The sequence below is a fragment of the Copidosoma floridanum genome, unplaced genomic scaffold (genome assembly GCF_036245765.1).
Source record: "Copidosoma floridanum isolate Cflo_tuat_1 unplaced genomic scaffold, Cflo_Japanese_pri ptg000008l, whole genome shotgun sequence".
NCBI lineage: Eukaryota > Metazoa > Arthropoda > Insecta > Hymenoptera > Encyrtidae > Copidosoma > Copidosoma floridanum.
In genome coordinates, this window is record NW_028321885.1 from 13,791,591 (window position 1) to 13,815,312 (window position 23,722).

General features: G+C 32.2%; 1 protein-coding gene across 3 annotated transcripts in view; it reads right to left on the reverse strand.

The window, feature by feature from the left end:
• The window catches only part of LOC106636699 (homeobox protein unc-42), a 639,872-nt gene extending 632,433 nt beyond the window's left edge, over positions 1–7,439 (reverse strand). Inside the window, exon 1 of one of the 3 annotated variants that reach the window (XM_089589253.1) lies at positions 6,951–7,439. In XM_089589253.1, the coding sequence (XP_089445379.1) occupies positions 6,951–7,170 (220 nt within the window). In that variant the 5' untranslated portion in view covers positions 7,171–7,439. The remainder of the gene's footprint in view (positions 1–6,950) is intronic. The other 2 variants (XM_089589252.1, XM_089589251.1) reach the window with 2 other exon arrangements.
• Between the last annotated feature and the right edge of the window lie 16,283 nt (positions 7,440–23,722).

The window sequence follows — 23,722 nt, forward strand, 5'->3', positions numbered from 1 at the left end:
CCTTCTTATAGACAACTCCATACATGAGTTTTAATAATACTTTAAACATTCGTAGTAGTAGTTATCCATAAAAGAGCATATTGGAGTTTTTTCATCTTTGTTCGAACAATATTATCGACAGAAACATAATAATGTTTAAGCCTCCATTAAATACAACTGTTTGTTATAACGTTGTGTATGATGAGGCCCTCAATTGTTGTTTGTAGAGTTATAACTTGCCAAAAGTGTTAGAATCAAATCATCTTGAAGTCTATATAAATTTTTTGTAGCAATAACATAAAAAGACAACATTACAATATTTAAGGTCTTATTATGTATAGTTTTCGTTGTAATATAAGTAATTTTAAGTAATTTTCGTATTTTTTCTTATCAATAAATACGATAAAGAAGTGGTTTAGCTATTAACTAACGCTCTTTTTTATACTAAAATGGCAAACAGGTAATAAAGTATTTTTTTTTTTTTTTTCTAAAAGTTGTTACAATTACCCCCTAGCTCCCCTAGTATTAAGGTGTTTGAGTATCCCCACTATGTCATATCCTATATAGTACAGCAGATACTTATTATTTTGTTTAAGTCATTGATATTTATTATGTATTTATCCTTTTATATCATTCAAAAATGTAGCAAAAAAAGGGCGACGAATTTGATGAAAAGATAAAAAAATAAAAATTTAATCATTTCATAAAAATACTAACTGCTTTGTAATTTTTTTTGAGAACAGCATGCATTCCACGTTATTGTTTTGTTTGATATATCTTATTATTATTTTACTGATTATACTATTTTTTTTTTCAAGAGTCTTAAAAAAGTTTTTTTCAGATATTCATGAAAACAAGCATTTTTTAATTGTTTCTAATGTTAAAATATGCAAATAGAAATATCTTAAATACTTCGGAAAGGGTACGCTCAATCTTTGTAAAATGTATATTACTCATTTATAATCATGTTAACAGCTGTTATTCTTAGTTTTAACTTTTTTTTGAAAAAGTCTTTGTTACAAATACTACCTGTAATCGCCAAAAAACTCTGCCAGGTCTTACCTCGAGAAAGATTTATCCTAATAAGGTACCGGTCTGTCTAATTGAACGAAAATACAATAGAATACATTTGAAATACGTTATGCCACAACATAACACATTTTTTATTTTTTACATTTGTGTTGGAAGTAAATAAGAATTCTGATTAATCCATCTTTTAAAAAATGCTCATTTGCTTAGGAGTCAAACAGCTTTTAAACATTACCTAATTCCAATTCTTTTTTATGTTTAGGCTTGTAACTATAATGAAAGAAATTAAAATTTCTTTTTAATTTGGTATCTTTTTCAAACATAGGCACGTCCAAAATACTTGAAAAATTTGTAAAAATTATCAATAAAAAGTTTTTAACTCAGCAAGTGTGTTACAAGATAGTATTTATTTTTACTATTACCTTCTTCACAATGGTCAATAAAATAAATGTCATTTTAAAAAATTCTTCGCCAACTGTTTTGGATTCAAGGTTATTCACACGCAAATTTTAAGGTTGAGCTTTTTGCTGCAATTGAAAAAAAAATATATATATACTCGAAGAGCTGTTCAGGTATCATCTACTTCAGCACAAAGAGTACTTTTTTCAGTAAGTATTCGGAAGTTATTCAATAACTTCATCTGATTTTTGGGGAACCTGAAGTGTAATACGTTATAGACTAGGTCGTAATTTATTGTTATTAGTTCTGTGTATGAAGTCCTATCACTGAAAACTTACTCTTCTGTAACTAATGTTGGCAATGGTTATTAGGTAATTTCATAGAAAGTTGTTTGGTTTAAGGAGTTACTTTAATTCCAAATTATGATTGAGCCACAAATAAATTGTGCTTTAGAATCTTCACTAGCTTCAGATGTAGTAAAAAAATTTTGTATTAATTTTTAAATGCTACATAAGTATTTACTGACTACACACATTCAGTCAATGTTATGAAAATTGAGTTGAAACACAGAAAGTCTATTTTTGTTTGACAACAATTATTCTCTGTTTATAACGTAAATTTTTCCAACAGTTACCTATAAATTATGAGCAAATATTACTTTTCAAAATATGATATCGAGTGTAAAATATTTTAACTCTTGTAGTAGTAAGTTTTTGTTTGTCTGAAGATAAGCAGCTAGGACTTGCTTCTAGCATATCTGATAGTGCAGAAGTATGAACCAGTGTCGTAATTCATCATATCAGAAAAAAATAAGTTGATAAAGTTGAAATCAAGCGGAAAAAAAATTATCTATGTTTCAGTTCCATTAATAAATAATTTACGATAGACACAAGCATTGTGTTGAAAACGCACTTAAAAACTGTAATTATACATTGGTAGACGATGATCATTCAAGTTTTGGGGCTATTGAAAACTATTCACTAAGATTTTAAGTTAAATTTTGTTTACACATGCTTCATGGGAAAACTTAAAAATTGGCTCTGCAATGACTATTCATATTTAAAAATATCACTTATCGTTACTAAATCCTTCCCGAGTTTCATGAAAAAGCAATGACAGTTTTTGTGTAAGGTTCAAGAAAAAAAGAAGAAGACATGGTTCAAAGTATTGCTTTAGACGCAAGTCAGCCATAATTTTAGTGATGGATGCCACAATGCCCATGAAATGTCAACATTAACAAAAAAAGTTTTCATCATTTTTTGTATTGGTAACACTATTTTATTAAGTTTGATTGATATTTTATGAAAATTAAAATAAAATACGTTAAAATTAAGACAGTGTCAAGTTGTTTTAAGTGATGCAAAATAGAACTTTAATAAGAAAAAAGTAAGATCCGAGTACTCAATCATACAAAACTACAATTATTCAAAAAATATTTTGCTTTTTCAAAATAAAAACAAACAAAAATTAAAACTTTGCACAGCTTATAATTAATGTAAAATAATACATATCTTATATTTACAGGCTTCAAAAATTTTATAATGGAATAACAATTTATCTCATAAAACATATTTACCTTTTAATTTTGTCAATTAGCAGATCTTACCGTGATTCAGTGGAGTGTATGTTTTAACTCTGGGTATCATGGTCCGCTTTTGAGACTTTTATGTCAATGGAAATAAATTTGTTTCTAATTCATTTGTGGCTAACATTTATTTTAGTTACAAGTATAACAAACCATCATAGAAATTAGACAAAATTTACAGAAAATTAGAATTCTTCCTTAAAGAATTTATGAAGTTGTTCTAGTGAGGATTGAATACAATAAAACTGTAGGTCAATAACTTCACAAGGATGTAGCCATAAATTGTGATTATCAAAAAGCATTATTTACCCACATACTGAGAACAATATACTAAAAGGATTTTTAACATTCAAAATATAGGAAGCTTACGAAAAACAAGCTATACAAGAACTTTTACTTCAGCTTTTTGATCCAATCAGGACCTTTATCACTCTTCACAGTTAAAAAGAATTGGTAACTTCCCTACAGAATTTTTCAAGGAATATGAAAAAAATTTTTTTGTTTAAATCAAAAATCGGCTTTATTTATTTATTCAACAATGTAAGAACAAACGCTAATTTTGTATTTGATTTTCTGCTTCTACTTCTGCTTTTATTGCCCCTAGAAAAACTGTTCGACGGCAAAACTCTTTGTCATCAAATTTCCTATAAAACAGGTTTTTTTTTCAATCCGTTATTAACTGTGAATAACAAGTAAATGGCAAGAAAGTAAAAAAAAACTTTTTTTTTTTAAAACTTCGGTCGATGTAAAAAAAAAAATCATGTTAATTAAAACATAATCTTGAAAAAATATTGATGTGCAGTTACACAACCCATAGCTATTTAAAAAATTGCATGAGAATTGTTAGTTTTTATTAATTAATTCTTCAAAGCAAGACTTTGAAGTGTTATGACAAACTTCACGGTTTATTGACATTTCGCTTTGGTAAAAACATTGTATTTATGGTAAGTAATGATAACACACAGAACAAATTGATTTTTTGTGAATTGGGAAGTTTTTTTACCAAAAATTATATTTTGCAATCCCAAAAATTTCAAATAACTTAGTCCGTTTAGCAAATTTTTTTTTTCAAACATACGCTTTTGCATTTGTCATATAAAAAAGAAATTTAGAAAAGAAAAGGGAGTGCTTCAGCTTACTCTGAAGTCGAGATACAAGAAATTGGCGTTTTTCGCAATAACGTACGGATAATTAAATTTTTTATAGCGAAAAAATTTGTGTATTATCTTCATGTATTTCTGCATCACACTGTCAAAGTTTTGTATAAATTTGGACTACGGCTAGCGTTTATCTTCACTTAGTTCTACATTATTATAAAGTTACAAATATAGTATTGAACATGCCTAGTTTACAAAACTTACTCAAATCTAAAACAAAAAGTTTTAATAACGACTGAGACATTTTCAATTGCTTTAAATATTAAAAAAATAAAATTTTTTGTGGCAAAACGTTGAAATTCACAAAAATCAAATTTTTTTGTTGTGGGCTATTATTATTAGTATTAAATACAATGTCTTTACGGAAGCAAAATGTAGATAAACCTAAGGTAAAGTTTGTAATAACACGCCGAAATTTCCCTTAAGAAAATTAATGAACAAAAAACTATTAACTTTTTTGCAGTTTTACAAGCAGCTATAGTATGTATGATTTAACATCTCAATTTCTTTACCGTTATGTCAAAATTAATATGATAGCTTCTTTACGTTAATCAAAAAATTTTTGGTGAAACAAATTTTTTTCCGAACTTTTTTGCCATTCACGTGTTATTAACAGTAAATAACAGATTTGCAAAAGCGCGTTTATTATATAAAGCTTAACAACGAAAAGATTTAGAGTCAAAAAGTTTCCTTCAGAGCAATAGAAGTGGATACACAAGCAAAAAACTTAATTAAATATTGAAATTTTTTTATAAATAGTTACTTGAATGAATCAAGCCGAATCTTAAAGTGGATAAAACCTTTTTTCCTGTATTTGTGGAGAAATTCTGTAGGGGAATAACGAATTTTTTCTCTACTAGAAAACGTAAGATTGAAAAACCCCTTGGGCTATGGACTAATGAGCTTGAATCAAATAATTGACCAGCAATATTTGGATTTTCACCAGCTCGTGGATTTATTTAAAAGTAACAGTAGCTTAAACATTGGCAAAACCTAATGCTTTTAACTTCGTACCACTTGCAGCTATTTAATCACTTTTGAATTATTTAAAACCTTTTCAAGTTTGAATAAGATCGCTGTATATTAATGCACACAGTTATCTAAAATGCATAATGTTATCTTAAATATATCTTAATTATATAGGTAACACAATGAACAAAATAACTACTCAAGGTAATTTTATTGGTAAACGAGTTAATAATGAAAATTGTGTAAAAATTTTTGTACTAGTGAATAAAATCATACCAATGACAATGTCAAAATTTAAAGGCATGAGGGTTTCTAGGAGCTGAATAATTATTATTCATTCTTAGCTCATTTTTACATGTAGGTTTACGGGTTGTCGTCTTTTAAAGTGCTTCTACTGCATTTACCTCGTTTATTAACAATGAACATAAGACGAAAATTTAATTAATAATAACAATATATCTGATGATCGTATTTGATTTTATGAAACATCTTGAGGATACTAGTGAGGGAAAAAATAATAAAGAACTGAGGTAGAAACTACAAAAGGCTATGTTGTCACAGGAAAGCGAGAAAGACAAATAACATACAGAACTATAAAGAGCGTTGCATGGACTATGGCGAGGGATTGAACCTCCTTAATGTGATAGTGCATGTTTTAAGAATTCATTGGCGTAAGTTATTCACAGAAAAATTAATGTAAGAGATGTTTACTTCTTATAAGAGCTGTATCTTAAAGAATGTTCGTGTTTAAAGAATGATTGATTAATATCCTATTGTGTCCTATTACTGATAAGTATCTTGTTTATTGTAATAAGGTAAAGAACTTATTAAAAGAAATTAAGTAGCTTATCAAATAATGATTTGCTCATCTTCTTTTTCATTGTATCTTAACTTTTGTTTATTTCATACAGAGTCGTCTTATATTCTAATGTAGAAGTCTTATGACTTTGAAACTACAAGTCTCAGTAATGACGTAATAAAAAATGACTCATTGGATCACTGTAGAACGAAGAAATTCTAACAGTGTTAATACAACAAGAAAACAAAATTTTTTATAAGCATATTTTTGAAGTGAGCATTATAAATACCATACTTTTTATTTGTAGCTACTAGCCCACCAATGTTCCTTCCATGCTAAACGGCTTCTTTATATATTAGTAACTTTTGGCACAAAAATAATTTTGTACTGCTAATAAGTCTACGTGATAAGTTTCTGTGAAGTACAATTGTTTATTTGTATGAGTACGTGTGAGTATGTGTGATTAAGAAGTGACTTTTACTTAAATACTGTAATAATTATTTTTGATCAGGAAAATGCGGCAAAAAAAATTTTGATGAAATTCAGGGCTGCAGAACTTAGAAAAAAATCAGCTATTTATACGACATTTCAGAATAACTTAGTAGTTTGATGTTAAATGAAGAAAAATAATATACGTGTACATACTACAGCTTTTTTGCACGTTATGAACAACTAAAAATGATATTTACGCCATAGTAGTCAATTAAATGCTTTTTGAAAATCTTAAGATTGATTTAACAAAATTTTCACTTCAAAAGTTGAAGGGTTTGACATGTTAAGCCTAGCAAAAAAGCTTGCTGTTCTTCAAAGTAAAATTCATGGATTACTTTCACTTACTTTTTTAAAATCACCTTTATGCCTTAAATTTCCATGAAACCGTAAGAAAATGTTTAGTATTTTGTGTTTATGGTACTAGTTTAACAGCTGCTATTTGAGGCCAATGTGTGGTTGGTTGATTCATAAGAATATGAAACTAGAAAAGTAACGTGCAATTGAAAAACAGAATACAGACGATAACATAAAAGATACTTACTTACTGTAGGTGCTGTATTGACACTATTTCTACTTGAATTTATTGTAGGTGATGGTGAGCTAGTGTCCATGTTTTGATGCACGCCATAAATACCAAAATCCTGCTCATTTGAGCTATTACTACTGCACTTTCGCTTGTCTTGACTGTGATTAAGATGAAAAACATCGTTTTCCATTAAATTAACACCTAACAGTCCAAGATTGGGTCTAAGTTCATCCATCAGTTTATTTTGGTTACAATTTGCAGCTGAAAAATTTAGCTGTCTGCTGAAAATAGCTGGAAAAATATTGAACTGTTGATGTTCTAAACTAAGGGTAGCAGATGAGAGTGGAGAAGATAATGTTACTCCTGCACTAACAGATCCACCAGTCCCACTTTCGTCTGATCCGGCGCCCCCGCCGACGGAGTTACTAACACCGCCGACTGGGCCAGCACCATTGGGAAGGTCGTTAGCCAGGTTGATGCCGTCAAAAAAATTATAACGTATGATATTTATGAAATGCCCTCCATAGTTTAAATGTTTTTTATCAGCTGCTCATACAGAAAGTCTGAACTAAATGCTATAAATGTGTATACTATCAACGTGCAAATAATTTTAGTAAGCGTTTTATCCGACTTTATATTTTAAAATTAAAAATTGTCCGCTTATTATCTTTTTGTAGCCTTTTACTACACACATATTTTGAACTTAGTAAAATATAATCAGAAAAATAGACTTTTTTATTTTGAATATTAGGGAAAAGTGTCCTAAAAAGACGTTAATACAGCTTAAAGAAATCACCAAAAGAAAATAGAAATATAAAGATGTGAAGGAATAAAAGAAGGATAGGCAGTGTATGCTTTTTAACGTTAAACTATGTACTGTACACTGTGAGATCTTGTGGGATTCTGTATCTGAAATGTAGTTATCTCAGTGACTTCAAAACAACGATGGAGTATGTACTGAGTAGGTTCAGGATATTTATGATTGAAGCTCGTTGGTTGACAAGACTAAGTGTCACCATGACAACTATCGAGCTGTAGCCAATAGAAAAACAGGGCTTGCCCTGAATAGTATCCACCCAGTTATGATGATTTTCATCCAATAGGAATTCGCATAGAAAATGATCCACTAAGTATTCGCTCTAGGCTGCAGGTATTTTTTTACATGGCTTACAATTTTTTATAAAAGTTTTTCAAGCACGAATTCTTATGCATCTTTTTTGTCATTTGTTAATTTTTTACTCCAATATTATCTAACAGCATACACTCGAATACATTTTTCAAGTGCTTTTAATTATTTTTTTTACATTTTTTTTCTTTAATTTAGAAAAAAAATCCAATTGTAAAAATACACAAGTTTAAAAAAATACACTAGCACAAGATAAATGAAGATTAATAAAATGACACTCAGATGAGAACTACAAAGAATTTGAACGTCGAAGTGACTGTAATCATACGATTAATACTCTATCAAATTATGCATATTTAGTAAAGTACAATATTAGTTTTAAGTGATAATTATTACAATTTTACATGACTTGTAAAGTATACTGAATAAAAAGTATGTTTTTTTAAAATTAAAAGATAAGTCATGTTTTACGTGTTGAATTAAAATTCTTCTAAAACTTGAAATCCATTCTAAAGTGGGAACAAATCATATTTACTCTCATAAATAGCCTTATGAGATTTGCAGAGTTGTGAAACTCAAGTCAAGAGACAAGTAGTTTTTTGGCGTAGTATCATACTATGATTATAATATTAATACGATTAAATCCAGTAATTGTAAGTTAACATATAAAAGCTGAGTAATTGTTACTTTCTATTGATACTATTTGTAAATCTCACATAAAGTACATCCATAGAATATACTGCTATTTTCTTAAACTTATTACAAAACATCACATTTATGTATTAGATGTACAGTTTGCACTATGCACCAGTCCAAAATATAAATTACTACGTTTGATTCCGTTGGTAAAAAGTTATGAGACAGCAAGAATAGTTAAACAAGTGTTACATTAAAAGTATGTTATGCAAAAAGAATTTGATCGTGTTTAGATCTTGATTCCACAACTTTGTAAGACTGACATTAACAAAAATAAAAATTTGCTGTCACCGCTAAGTGGCCCCCAAAGCCTTAATTAAACTTAAATTTAACAGATTAAACGTACTTGGCTTTTCATTTGACTTAATTGTTTAATTTATGAGAGTGTAAAGATCTTTTTTTAAACGATAAAACTTTTAATAGCAAGTTTCTTCATCAACAAATGAGAATCATAACCGTTTATGTTATAAAACATCATAGGTTTTATTTGTGAATCATGATGATTAATATTACACTTGCTATGCGTGGGACCTACAATAGGAAAATATTTTTTGTTTGGTTTAGAAAGTAATATTTATTATTACAGTAAAAAAAATATGCGCACTTTTCAGTCAGATTGTCACATTCTCATTGTCGTGACCTCCTACTTTTTCATCAACTAAACTGAAGAGATGGTTACATGTATGACATAAAGAAGGTTGATCATATATGACCTTTGCTGTTGTAAAACCAATCATCTTGGTAGGATTTTTATGCAATTCTTCTAGTTTTAAAGCAAGAAGGTGGAGAATATTGAAAAACCATTTAGCAGGTATCTTCATGATTTTAATAATTTTGCCTATAACTTTTATACTTGGATTTCCTATCATCATAACTGCATTTTATAAAACATCCAATACTATGCGCTACATTATGTTGTTACGCACGTTTATTTTCTACAGGTTCTAACAAACATTAAAAATCTGCATGGATAACAAGAGGTACTTGGTTCTTGTATCAAACATTTTTAAGTTCAAGTATGTACTCTTTTTTTTTTTTAGGTAGAATAATTTTGCAACTATTCATATTTTTGCAATCTCTTTCACATGCTTTCAATTTATCTTTCGACCAAAAGTAGTGAAGGCATCGGTCACATATGTTGATGGTATGCTAATCTTCAGACAACTGGTTGCGTATTAAACGTGATAAATTTTTAATCCAAACATAATGATAGTAATACTCGGTATTTGAATCGTCTTCTATATTGATTTTATCATCGTCTTCCTCATTATCATCAATATAAAAACTTTTCAAAACCTAAAGTTTAACACGATTTTTTTTTTGTTACCTAATAAATGACTTAGGCAGACATAATAAGTATTAACTTTTTTTTTTTTAAATATAATTCAACTGAAATATTATTTTGTTTTTCAAATTTGGAAATTTTTTTAGGGGCAACAGGGAACTCAATATCACTAAAATTCAACTCGTTCTCGTATCTTGTATAATTTAAGACATGATTTGCACTTTTATTAACCAGATGCATTGCTGATAAAATAAGCTATTTAAAGCATTGATTGTCAGTGTTAACAATATTTACACAAGCAATTTTTTTTAATGTAGTCTGGTAAGGTCTGTAAACGTGCTACCTTGCATAGGATTTAATTTTTCAATGTTGATGACTAAATTTAATATTGAACATAAAAACCAGTTAGCACCGGCATTTTCAAAGTCATCCATACTTTTCTCAGATGGTTGTTGCACATTTTTATCAAACCAATCGAGTAAATGAGTTGTTTGATAAATGGATTGTAACTTAGTATTTAAAAATTTTATATCCATATTTTTAATGTTATCTTTGACTGTAACATATTAAAATAACAATACTGTGTTAACTGATAGTGGTTCATGTTTGTTAAAAGGCTATTGTATTTGGTTAAAAGCTACTTTTTTGCGTCTTTAAAAAAATTTCTCAAATCTTAATGTCTTAAGTTAACAATAGATGCTGTCATGATTCGTCTTTCGAAAGCACTATTAACATCTTTGGAACTAACTGTTTTGTTGCTCTCAGCTACTACAAGTGTTGTTGACCCCATTACTGTAGCTGTACCTTCAGCTTCAACGTATTTCCCGAAGTTATTTTCAAATTTTCCAGTTGACTCGATTTCGATATTATTTTCCGGTACAAACATTTTGGGTTTATTTTGGAATGCTGTAATGGCTGCTTCAACTTCACAATCACTGTCTGATACAAAAACTTTAAACTTAATAGTTAATCTTCTTGCTGCTCCTGTGATTCCTAAGTAAAAATTCCTAATTTTTTATAAAAAAAAAAAAAAAAATCACTATCCTTAAGAACCGTAAGATTGGTATCCAATTGAATTTGAATATGAGAAACATCATATCTATTAGTAGTTTGTTGATATGTTTGCCACAGGTGGTGGGCTACATAATTAAAATGTTGTGTGGTAGCCATAGCTAACTCGAAACTGCAAGTTTATTGGCTTACAGATTACATGAAAATGAGCTGTTTAAACAGCTCTAAATTAATTAAAAAACAGAAACTTCAAAAAATAGTAGGGATAAGGGGGAGGAGAAAACTCACAGTTGTTTGTATAAGACACATCACAAAATTAAAGAGTCAAAATTTGTTTGTTTTTCTTTCAATTTACTTTACTATTTAGAAAATTTATATTTACATTCATTTAATTTTAAGGATTCATACTATCACTACTATCACTACTACACTACTACAACTACTGCTACTACTACTACTTTTTCTTTGTTGTGATTTTTTGAAAATTGAGGAGCTTAAACTTATGACATTTTTTTTTTCTTACAAAAATCATCTAAGCAGTTTTCTATAGTCGGGTGCTTTCGGCTTGCTCTTTTTTTTTGCAGTAAAAGCTAAACTCCATTAATGGAGCTTTTCCGTAGCTTTTCTTTTTTTTTTCTGAAGCCTCTTCAATTCTCTTTTTAATCTGGACTTACTGTTTTAAAATTTTTGCACGTTCTTTCTTTCGTTTGCTTATTATCTTTTTTATTCCTCATTCGATTACCTTAGGCCTTTGATTTTTAAGAGCTGTCTTCACCATCAAGGCTAAAATATTTGGATATTCGTTGGTCTATTCTTAAATTATTTGTTAGAAGCTTGTTACATAACAGTTTTACAAATGCTGAAATCAACAAAGGAGCTTTATGCTGTGGTAGAAACTGTGGTTGCTAACTGAAAAAAGAATGAATTTTTTATGTGAAATACAGTTAATGTCTTAACTTCTTTTTAATAGTTATAGTATTCAAACTTTCAACGTACCATATTATATCGTTTTCTTTTTCAGTTATCACATTCATTATACTTAATGTAAGTGTTGGAATGTTTCCTAAACGGCTGCTAGTGCTGCTGCTGTCAGCACTGTTTGATTCAGTGTTGGCTGGACGTGTTCTGTAACACTGTTTCTTGACCTACAAACAAAAAAAGGCGCCAACAAAGCATTAACAAATCTCGATCACGTTCGTCACCTCTGTCCCTCTCATCTCTTGGGCTTCTTCTCCTGAAAAAGGGGGATTGGCGCGGGAGCTCACCCGTTCTATGGGGAGAGCTATTCATTCAACACACAAACATTTACCTTTATCTATTTCTTTATTTAATCACTTACACTAATACACAGTATCTTGGTACACAATACACTACAAAACGCTTCACCTCGTTCTCTGGACTGCACTGCACCGACTTTGCCTCATACCCCGCGAGCCATGAGCGCTCGTCCACCACGTCTGGCTCGTTCTGGACCAGGAGGAGCTTTTTTTAGTCCTAGACCCACGCTAACATACACATACTTACTCTCCGTCCACAATCCTAGACCCTAATATATTCTCTCTCTCTCTCTCTCTCAACACTGTTCGTTACCTTCACATACGACAAAACCCGCGAACAATGGTGGCACTCTCAGGCATGCACCTCGCGGTTTCTCATCCACCTTATCTTGTCAACCCCTACACCACTTCTCTTTCTCTCTCTCTCTTGTACTGTCTACACTACACTCTCTCTCTTTCACTCTCTAGTCGTAACTCCCAATCAAACGTCTGTGAGTCCAACCCAGCGCCATGTTGTCTGGGGTTCTTGAGCAGGTCGTTCGTCTTATGGCTTCACTTTTTCTCTTCTTCCTCTCTCTTACCCTATTTTTTTTGTCTCAGCGGCCTCCATAGTTCTTGACCTGAAGACGTCATTGTCCTAGAAGAACACAGCAGCTGCTAGGCTTCCGCTCACACAACTCTTTTCTTTCAACACTCTACGCACCTTCTCGAAAACTCTCTCAACTCTCACCACGAAAAACCGCAAAATTATCGAAACTCTCGCTGTCTCACTTAAGCGTACAGCTCGAGGCTCTACTCCAGACTGACTCACGATCTCTTGTTTGAGCAATGGCCGCCACCGTTGCTTCTGCCACGTATCTTCTCTCACAGTCACTCTCAAAACAGCAGCTGTATTGTATCTCGGTAGTTGCCTTCGTATTCTTCTTGTCTTTTCCCGCTGGCACTGCTGTGTCTGCATCTCAGCTGGTTGTCCGTTGGCGTCCTTTTCTCCTCCTCTCAGCGTATATACAGCTCCCGAAAAACAAACAAATTTGGAGAAGCTTCGACTTTCTGCTCTTTGAATGTACATTGCATCAGCAAGAGCATTTTGGAACATGAAGGCCATTTTGCCTTGTTACAGTTTTTCTTCTTTACCGCCTACTTCTTTTATTGATTCTGGCGCAGTTTTGACACTCTAATTTTGCTCCATCCACCACTAATGATGATGAAGCTGTTAGTAGTGATTTAACAGCCACGATTTCATCCATCTATGCAGCTTCAGATGCTGTTTGAGTATTTTCTTGACATAAAAAAGAAGCATAATATTTATAAAGAAAATAGTACAAAATATTGAGATTCAATATAAAACACTACAATTTTTTCTAATTTTTTTTTCTTAACAAAAATCTTCTGTGGGTACTGCATCTTAAGCATCATCTCCAAGAGGTTCCATAGCAGCAAGTTAATCAGGATCTACAGCTTCCATTGAGGCTGCTACCACACAATCTGCTTAGGGATCCTCCACGTGTAACGCATGACTCATAGGGTCTACAATCACCGACTTTTTTTCATAATCCTTTGCAAAAATTTTTAACACACGAAAAAAAATTTGTTCTTTATACCTTCAGATCTCATCAGTTGCTATGTTTCAACATTTTTTTTTGCCGTAAAAAAATATTATGTTCATAAAACCAAAATTATTTTTAATAGAAGATTTTTTCAAATTTCAATCAAAAAAAAAACAAAATTGAAAAACTCTTAACATCATTTTTGCAGAGAGAGTAAGAACAGATCTTTGCCATCGTTCTTGTGGTGAAAGTGTTATTTTAATAAAAAGAAGAAAAATTGAAAGAACACTCAAGATCATTGCTGCGGAGAAAGTTAAAATAGAACTTTTGTAATTAATTATGCAGCCAAAGTAATAGATAAGATATAACAAATAAAAAAATGATGAGGGTGAGAAAGAGCCAAGCTTCATCAGTTATAAAATAAAAGTGTCTTATTTTGATGACAGATGATTCCTGGTCGTATGAATACTGCCCCAAGTTGGGGGCTTCTTGCATGATTTACTAGTTATGGTTTAAAGTTAAGGTCAAGAGCAACCCTTAAATCCTTCAGAAAGTGCATGCAAATGTGTAGAATGGTGAGGAGAGGAGGGCGTATGTTATTTCTGATTGGCTATTTAAAAATTTGAATATCTTATAGTAGAAGGAAAAATTCCTACATCTAAAGAATTACCTGTGTGCATGAGATCAAGGGAGAGGGTTTTAGTGCATAGCATAGGTATGAATCATAGTTTCACATACTTTGCACATATATCAAGGAAGGGGACTGCAGGGGTGGGTTTTGCACTTGTATCTTTTTCTAACTGTGTTGTTTTCGTATTGCACTTGTATCCTTTTCTAACGCAGCTATTTTCTTATTGGATCGGAGTAGTCACTCTAAGGTTAGGGAAGGCTAAGTAGCTTTTGATATCCATCATTTAAAAACATTATTCTGAACCAATCAGTCAGATAATAATATTATAATCTCAAGAACACGACTAGTTTATAAAACAAACAAGATTGAGCTCGAAGAGGATTGAGAGTTCTGAAATTTTTTTATCAAAATGCCACCTAGTGCTAATATTTTACATGAAATCTTTCTGGGGCAACTGAAAGGCAACGATTTTTAAAAATTATTCGATACTTTTATCAGCTTATGATGAAAACTTAGCAGTTATCGGTAAGTTGTTTTTTTTTTTTTTTCCTTTCAATGCTTTTAATTTCAATTCATTTATTTCTATCAGTATTAAAATTTGTATTATTTAAATTCATCGAAGTTCGAAGATCACCGATCTCTCTAAACATGGACAGTTTTGACGCTCTTCGAGCAGAACGCGTTATGGAGACAGCAGCTTTTGATCATCTGTTAATTGTTTTGCATCCAGCAGAAACCACAACTAACATTGGCAATTTAAAAAATTTGGTATTTGAAAGTGAGTTTGATTACTTTAATTATCTTCTCCAGTCTTCTTTCAACGCTTCTTCTTATCTTTTGTTTTTTCTTTTCTCTTAAGCATTTTTGAAAACTTTTTGTTGAATATATTATGAAGATTCACGTTTATCAGTCAGTAACATCGAAGTAGTTCAGAAATCACCAATTCCTTCAACTTGCTTATACCTAGAAAGTTTTTACTCTCTTGAAACAGTAATTGGGCATATTTCACCGCAAAGAGTATCGCTCGACTTAAGCACATCTTCACCCCATTCAATGCAGGTGCCACAAATAATCAATTTGTCCCATTTACTAGAAGTTACAGGCATATGCATTTCTTCAAAGTTGCCTGGCAAATAATCTCCAGAAATAGTTGAAGTTAAGTATTTATTAGAAAGATAAAGGCCAGAGGAAGAAGTTAATAATAAAATAAAGAAAAAAAAGTATGTCGCATACTAAAAATTGAATAACTTAAATTGTAATTCTGTAAATGAATTGTAAATAATTCATAAAATAGATCGCATTTGAATAAAAAAATATTATTAATATATCACTACTTCAAATATTATAGAATCTTGAAATTTACACTATTTCCCGAAGCTCCGGCAAACTTGCTACCTGCATCCTACGACCAAGTGTATATAGCCATAGGTCTTAAAAGTATAACAAAAAAGTATAACATCAATAAAATTTACATCGTGAGAAATCTATTTTAGACACATAGAGATAAAGAGTTATGCTCAGTTCACATCCAAAGGTTTTGGATAATTCATTTGGTACTCAGTATAATGTGCTTTACTGTGGTATTCGTTTGTTTGTATACCCTCGACCAAAAAAAGTATGTTTCTTTTTTTTTGTGATGGAGTATGTTGTAGATATTCAGGGTTTTAGGACTGCAAATAATAAATTTATTATTAAAGAAATTTAATATGTTGAGCTTGGAAAAAGCAGAAATTCCATGGCAGTTGTAATAGTACTTAAACCACCTGTTGAGTGGGAAAATTTGTCACATACGAACAAAAAGCAAAATCGTTCGTTACTAACCTGTTTCCATGGTATAAGCTGGAATGTTGGAAACATTTCCTATGAAAGAGCACTTAATACATTTAAAACTGATCTGGTTGACACAGAAACGGTTTTCGTCAAGGGTCTTAAAAAAAACATACCTTGAAGAAAAACTATCTCAGTAAGTATCTATATATGTACCCATACGATAAAATGTAATACTAGTGCAAGTCTTTCATGTTTTCTACACTTTTAAAGTGGTAACTATTGTAGGAGTACGCATGCCCAGCTCTTACAAATCTCAACAATGACCATTCGCCATGCAAATATCACGCCTTTAACATTAGCTCTTCATGAGTGATCAGAAATGTTTCTGCAATAAAGGATTGGATATATTTTTAATGAAATCCAAAAATGTGCTTAGTTCCTCGTATAAAATAGTTTTTCCTTACTAACAAATTTTTTAACAATATGAAAGAACCATTAGAATATGTTAATTATAATTCAAGAATAAGATCTAAGAACAATTTTTGAAATTAAAGTTGTGCTTCTGAGCTATCCAACTGACTGATTGGCTCATGTATATAGAGAGAAGGAAAGCTGCATCTGATACTTACTCATGAAGAAAAAGATTGCTCGATCTTACGCAGCGCCGTGGGTGGGCAGATGTCACTAGTTCTAATAGATGTAAGTTATAAATACAGGTTGTTCTTATTATTCACTCAGTGTTACCAATGTGATACGAGTAGTAACAGAAACAGTAAAGAAAAGAGCCTTGTCAAATAACGAATACATTAAAAAAAAAAGTTTTTAACTTTAACATTCACAATTCCAAAAACACTTATCAAACGCATGATGGATTTCATTATCAGTATTCATGGCTTCTATAATGCTGATAAATACTTCAAACCAGAAGAATTTTCAGTAGTTTCCTTACAAGAAAACGTTGTTGGCCAATGGATAATAAAGCCACCTTACAATTCAAGGCCACCACAAAAAGAGATTGTATAAGTTGTTGTGCAATAGTCTTATACCTGCATGTACCGCATTTAATAGTAATTAATATTACACAAAGGTGTTCTATATTTTACACCTGCTTTAGCTACTTTATAAATTTTAAATACTGATGTTATTCAGTATACTGTCATCAAAATCCAGAGTAAATTAGCTTAACTCTCAATCTGCCTCCATTTCATGTTTTTTTGTGAATTTCAATAAAAATACCAGCTAAAAAAGTATTAGGGATTTTTTGGACACTATTGTTACTTTTATGCTTAGATATTTGAAAAGATATACTGAGAAAGTTATAAAGATGAAATCTGAGAAAGTTATACTATTCGAGACACTATATTTTAATAAATAGCTAAACATACATACATGTATATTTTTTTTCTACATTATAGTGTTTTACGTCTGGCTCCTTTAATAAGGGCACTTCTATGGGCACTTAGCACTTGAAAAAAGGAAGAGATGAGGGATGAGAGGCATCCCATTACTGGGAGAAGGGGGGTAGGGGAAAATTAGGCAATTTTTACTGCAAGAAGGTCGCCTAAAACCCTCCCCGAGGAGCATTGAAAAAGCACATGTGAGAAATCACAGAGGTTCTTGCCCGAAAAAGTCGTACTGGCCGGGAATCGAACCACGGTCTCCAGCGTGCCAATCCACGACCTAGCCAACTGAGCCACTGCGCGCTCCTAAGCATATATATAACGTAAATTAAAAATTTTTATATTTACTTCAGTGTTAAAAGCTTAATTCTTCATATTTTGTTTTTGTTTTCAAGGTTTTTGTTTTAAGCAAAATAATTTTCTCAGATGCTGCATCCATAAAATCATAATTTATGAAATTTGAAAAGGATTGTTGTGTAGTTTACTATTTCTTTAGAGACTAATAAAGAATAATGTACTTTCAACCTTGATGAACAATAATTTTTATTAGAATTTTTGTTTTCCGTATGAATTCTCATTGAAATTTCTTACCACTTTTTTGTCACTACGACAATTTCTATAGCTTATATTTACCGCTTCTTTTAAACATTTAATTTATGTTATGATTTTCCGCTAGTTTTTAATTAAATAGTAACCGTAACGTGCATTTTGTTTTTGAAATTTCAGTGCTATCTAATTATTTTGGTGTCATTCTCTATAATGTTTTTTGATGTTATTTTTTAAAAGATTTTGAATTAAATGTATGCAATTTGTTATTATTAACAAATGCTGATTCCTTTTGATTAGGAAGTTATCAGTCATCGAAAAACCAACAATAATTAAGAGCTTAGGATGATATTCATCCGTCAAATGCTTGTCAAGCAGAAATAAAAGCTGGTTACCTCTTCAGCTCATGAGGCCCCACTTAGGCAGCCTACCAGTGTAAGTAGGCTCGTCAGGGGGCATGTACGAGGCACATATTAGGTAACTTACATAACCGACCTTTATCTTGCCTTGTAAAAAAAATTTACCGTTATATTAATTACGTTTTCAAATTAAGTGTTGCGTACATTTTTTTATACATAAGTCAGTGGTGTTTTTTATTGAGTCTTTTTAAAATTTTTATAAGTGTCCTTACAAAAATAATATTATTGACTGAAATCTACCAACATTTGTTCTCAACTAATCAGCGTTCCTCAAGGTTTTGATTTTACAAACGACTGTTATTGCTTTTAAAAATTGTGATAAGAACCATACATGAATTATAAGGTTATCATATGCAGTCATGTGAACACTGTCATTTATCTATCTACTGTCAAGTCAAGAAAAGTTTTTTTTTATCATTCAGCTGAGTAAATGTGTTTTTATATGCAATGAAAGTGAACTGTAAGGTGAGAGATTAATTAATTATATATTTTATTTGATTGTTATTCAAAAGAACTTTAGAGTTAGGTCAGAAGTAATATGCACTTAGGTCAACTTGCAGTAAACAAAGAGTTATATGTTACAGATCAAATTAACGTTAAGATAAGAATTAAATTGCTTTCAAGTTGCGAGTTTGTAACTATATGGAATAACGATGCTGTGATAAAAAAATTTTCTGTAAAAAAATAAAATACAGTTCACTAAAAATAAAGCATGGCCTTTGATTAACTATAATGCAAACTGTATTCTTATATGTATACAAGTATGTTCATAAATTAGTGATGTGATTAGAGACGCCAATTAAGACAGCTGACATAGGGCCTACTACACACCCCCTAACGCTCCCAACGTAGAACCTCAGTAGGCTAGAGAAGCAGTCTGAGTAGGCCCTACTCACCGCCTTCTTATAATTTCTGCTTGGGTTGGTTCACGAAATCAATGAAAGGTAATGTGAGAATAAAAGAAACACATGTCTATTGCACTATACTTGCCAAATCTGAGGTCTAGAGCCTGAAATTTAAGCGAATACAGTTATTTTTAGCATGTATATAAAAGAGACCACTTAGTGCTGATGTTACTATTTAATTGGTGGTTGTTAGTCTTATTTGCAATAAGATTTAAAAATAATTTGAATTGCATCTTGCCTATTAAATTTGCAAGACTGAGCTGGTAATCATGTATTCGCACATGAAAGCAAAAGTGGTGTCATCGACAAAACTTCTTTACACAATTTCCAGGAATTTTGTCTTGATATAGAATAAAATTTTTAGAAACAAAGTTTCCAACTTACAAGGGAAGTATCCAGGTTGTAAGACACTGATTCTGATAAAATTTTAATATGTAATAGAGTACGAAGAAATAAGAAGCACGTGTTTTTTTTCTCGGCCTATACTTGGTTTGGAATGGTCAAAATAACCCCTTAATTTACTCCCAAAAACTTTTTTCTTAAATATCTTTATATTTTACTATAAAGAATTAAGATTTTTTTCTGTGCAAAGGACAAGTAATTAACATTATTTTAAGCAGTAGGGGTTGCATCCCTCATTTTTGAGAGGGTAAAATCTAGTTCTTGAGTAACAATTGTGTAGTAAAAAAATAATGAAAACAATAAAAAAAAATTGCTTACACAAAATTGACGGGTTTCAGAATTTTCGTAAGATCAACCCGTAAAAAGGGTAAAGCACTTCTTAACAGGGCGACAAGAAGCCGAAACAGTCTTACTTTTACAAACGAATAGTATAAAAGGGTTTTTTAGCTCCCTGATTAGGAATCTGGTATCAATTTTTGAAAATTTAAAATATCTTGTGCTCTTAACCATTCAGCTTCAAACTCCTAATCTTCAGACAGGTCGTCAGCCTGTGTATTTAAACCACAAAATCTCAAACTCCTAAGCCCTGAATAGACTGGAGACCAGCGCATGTAAGCTGCGAAATCCCAAACCATTAAGCCCTAAATATCAAAGCCCCAGGCATACCGTAGGCCTGTGTATTTAAGAATAACAGTTTCAAATTCCTAAGCCTCAGACAGGCTGGAGGACTCTGCATGTAAACTGCAAAATACCAAACCCTTAAGCACTAGACAGGCCTAAAGTCAGTGCTTTCGAACTAGGCAACTCGTAAGAGACAGGCTGTAGGCCAAAGTTTTTTAACCAATCAATAACTAGTTTTTTAACGCCAAACAAGCCAATAGACTTGTGTTTCTAAACTTATTGTATCCAACCTCCCAAGCCTCAAAATAGACTTTGTTTTTGAACTAATAAATAACAAGCTCTTAAACACCCAATGGGCTGTACTTTAGAGCTGATACATTTTAAATCCTAAACAAATTTAATAACTTTTTATTTACGGTATCGATAATCATAAAAAAAATAGGTTAAGCATTAAACTTGTATGCAAACGTTTGCAAGAGTGTTAAATAATTATTAGTATGGTCTTAAATATTTCGATTTACTGCATAAAATACGAGCAACGAAATTTTATTCATAATGAAATGTTTCATTAACCAAGAAATTACAATAAATTTGTAATTAAGCTTACAATCAATTAAAAATTACAATTAATTAGTAATGACAGTAGAGGCTAATTAAAAATCAATGTTGATTATTACTTAATCTTAAAATTCATGAAAAATCAAAATTATTGTCAATTAGTACAGTATTTAATTAAAAAATAATGTTTTTTGTTAACTAAATCAGTGATAATTTAAGATTTAAATTTATTTATTAATTGCATTTTTAGACGTGGCAAAAATTTGCTCTCAATTTTGTTTGCCACGCCACAGTCGACGCCCCTGCTCTAAAGCTAAATAATCATGCTGATGTATATCCATAGTCTTTTCCGTGTGCTCTGTTGTAGCGAATTTTTCATAAGGAAAAGAAAGGACGAGGCGCGAAGGGCCAATGGGTCAAGGCAGTATGAAGAGTGCGTATGGCGATTTTTGTAAGTGCCACGGCGGCGACACGAATGAGAGAGATCGGTGGATAAGGTAGGGACAGAGTATCTGGGCCAAAAGATAACTAGTTGACCTACCGAGCGACGAGTTGGGGACTGACGACTTTAAGGAGTTTAGTGGGTGTGAGACCACTGAGCGCAAAGTGTAGGAAAGAGTACGTGGAGCCAAAGAGCAGAGAGTAAGTGAATATTAAGTGCGAAAGAGAGAGAGAGCGAGTGAGAGAGTGAGCGAGAAGAAAGACCCAGAAAAATAAGCCTAAACTCAACCCATCTGACCCTGAACGGCGGCCATCTTAAGACGAAGCATCCTCCCGTAACGATCCGAGCCGAGCCCGAGAAGAGAGGTGTACGAGACAGCAGGCGAAAGAGGCCCAGGTATCACGCAGCGACGACTTCCCGGACTGCGACCCTCAACGCTCATGGTGGACTTGTCTTACAGTGAGGAAGCACGGGATACGCCAAGGTACAGTGCGAAGATTACGTGGAGACGCGGGTGAAATTGTCAGCTATAGTGATAGACGCGAGAGTAGGAGTGGAAGGATCGGGGCATAGGGCAGTGATCTTTGTGTGCCACGGTTGGGCCTCCATCTAGACGTGAGAACGGACGCGTCAGGCAAGGTGTGTGAGGAAGGAAAGGGGATCGAGAGAGAGAGAGAGAGAGAGAGAAGAGAGGGTACAGGCGGGGGCATAGACGGGAAGCAAACGCTGGGGCACCTCTTAAGGGACGTCACCGTGGCCTTTCAGGGCCGTGATGGCAACCTACTCCGCAGACTAGAGATCGGGCCAAGTGAGGGTGTGTGTGTATGCACGTAGAGCCAGCTGCTTTGGGGAGGCCTGGCCCTGACCGAGAGTTGCGTGGAAGAAAAAGAGTGTAAGAGTGCGTGTGTGTGTGTGTGCATTAGCGGACATCGTGTCTCTCTGAGCACACCACTGATGTCATGGTTGTGATTGAGGGATTGCGGAAGTGTAATTGGGACCAAAGAAAGATATTTCCGTTGTTATAATAAATACGTGAAGTAAAGTCAAAGTTACTCTATGTTGTTCATTTGATCCAGACGCGAACCCCTTTTTCAGATAGATCCAGTGAATGGAGAGTCGAGAACGCGAATATTCGAGTAGAGACGAAAGAGTTATTTATCACGGTATTTCCTCTCCAACGGTAAGTCGCTGTAGGGACGAAGAAATATACTTCATAATTTTTATGAATCATAAACAAAATGATTTTTCATTTAAATCTAACTAGAAATAGCAACAAAAAGCATGAAACACACGAGTGTGTTGTGTCTATGTATATATATTGCTCATACGTATTTATAAAGAAATCCATTTCTAATTTGGAATTACATGCTCCGAAAAAAAAAGTTTTTTTTCGAGGCACACACTTGAATCAATTTTCATCTCATTCTACATACCCTCAGGAATAAGCAAAAAATTGTGTGCAATTATTAAAGGGCTTATGACACTGTTTTTCACCCCACTGAAGATTTTAAGAACTAATTTACTAAAGTAGGAAATCCGGACTAAACTGAAAAATGTCGGAAACTGATTGAACCGTACCAAGTTTCAAAAAATTTTTATTTTTCTGCGTTTTGTAGATGCTTAAAAACAACATGTATTATTTCACCTAAAAAATCCTTTCTTGAGTGTTTTTGAGGTCACTGATGACGAGTCAAAGGTCTACTCGCAAGCAGGGGTAGTTTCAACACCCTAAAATCATTCTCATTTGCAGTATATCATATAAAAATCCATAACTCGGCCTCTGAAATCTTTTTTCTTTCAGGGGGTTTTTTAGGTTGCTCATTAGAATTCTGAGGCCTGTTTGTGCGCAGGAGTAGTTTCAATCTTTAAAATCACCCCCACTTCCAAAAATTTTAAAAATTCTACTATTATGCCTTGGAAATTCTATCTTGGGAATCCATAGGAAAGTAACTTGCATATTGTTTAATTAAGGAGTTAAGCAACATTAAAACTACCCTTCACATGTAGAGATCCTAAATTTATGATGAGTTACCTCAAAATCGATGAAAAATGATTTCGGGAACCAAATTATAAATTTTTTAGTGATTCCCTGAAAAAACAAAAACTTTAGGGGCTTTAAACTACCCCTACGCACAGATCAACCTCGGAATC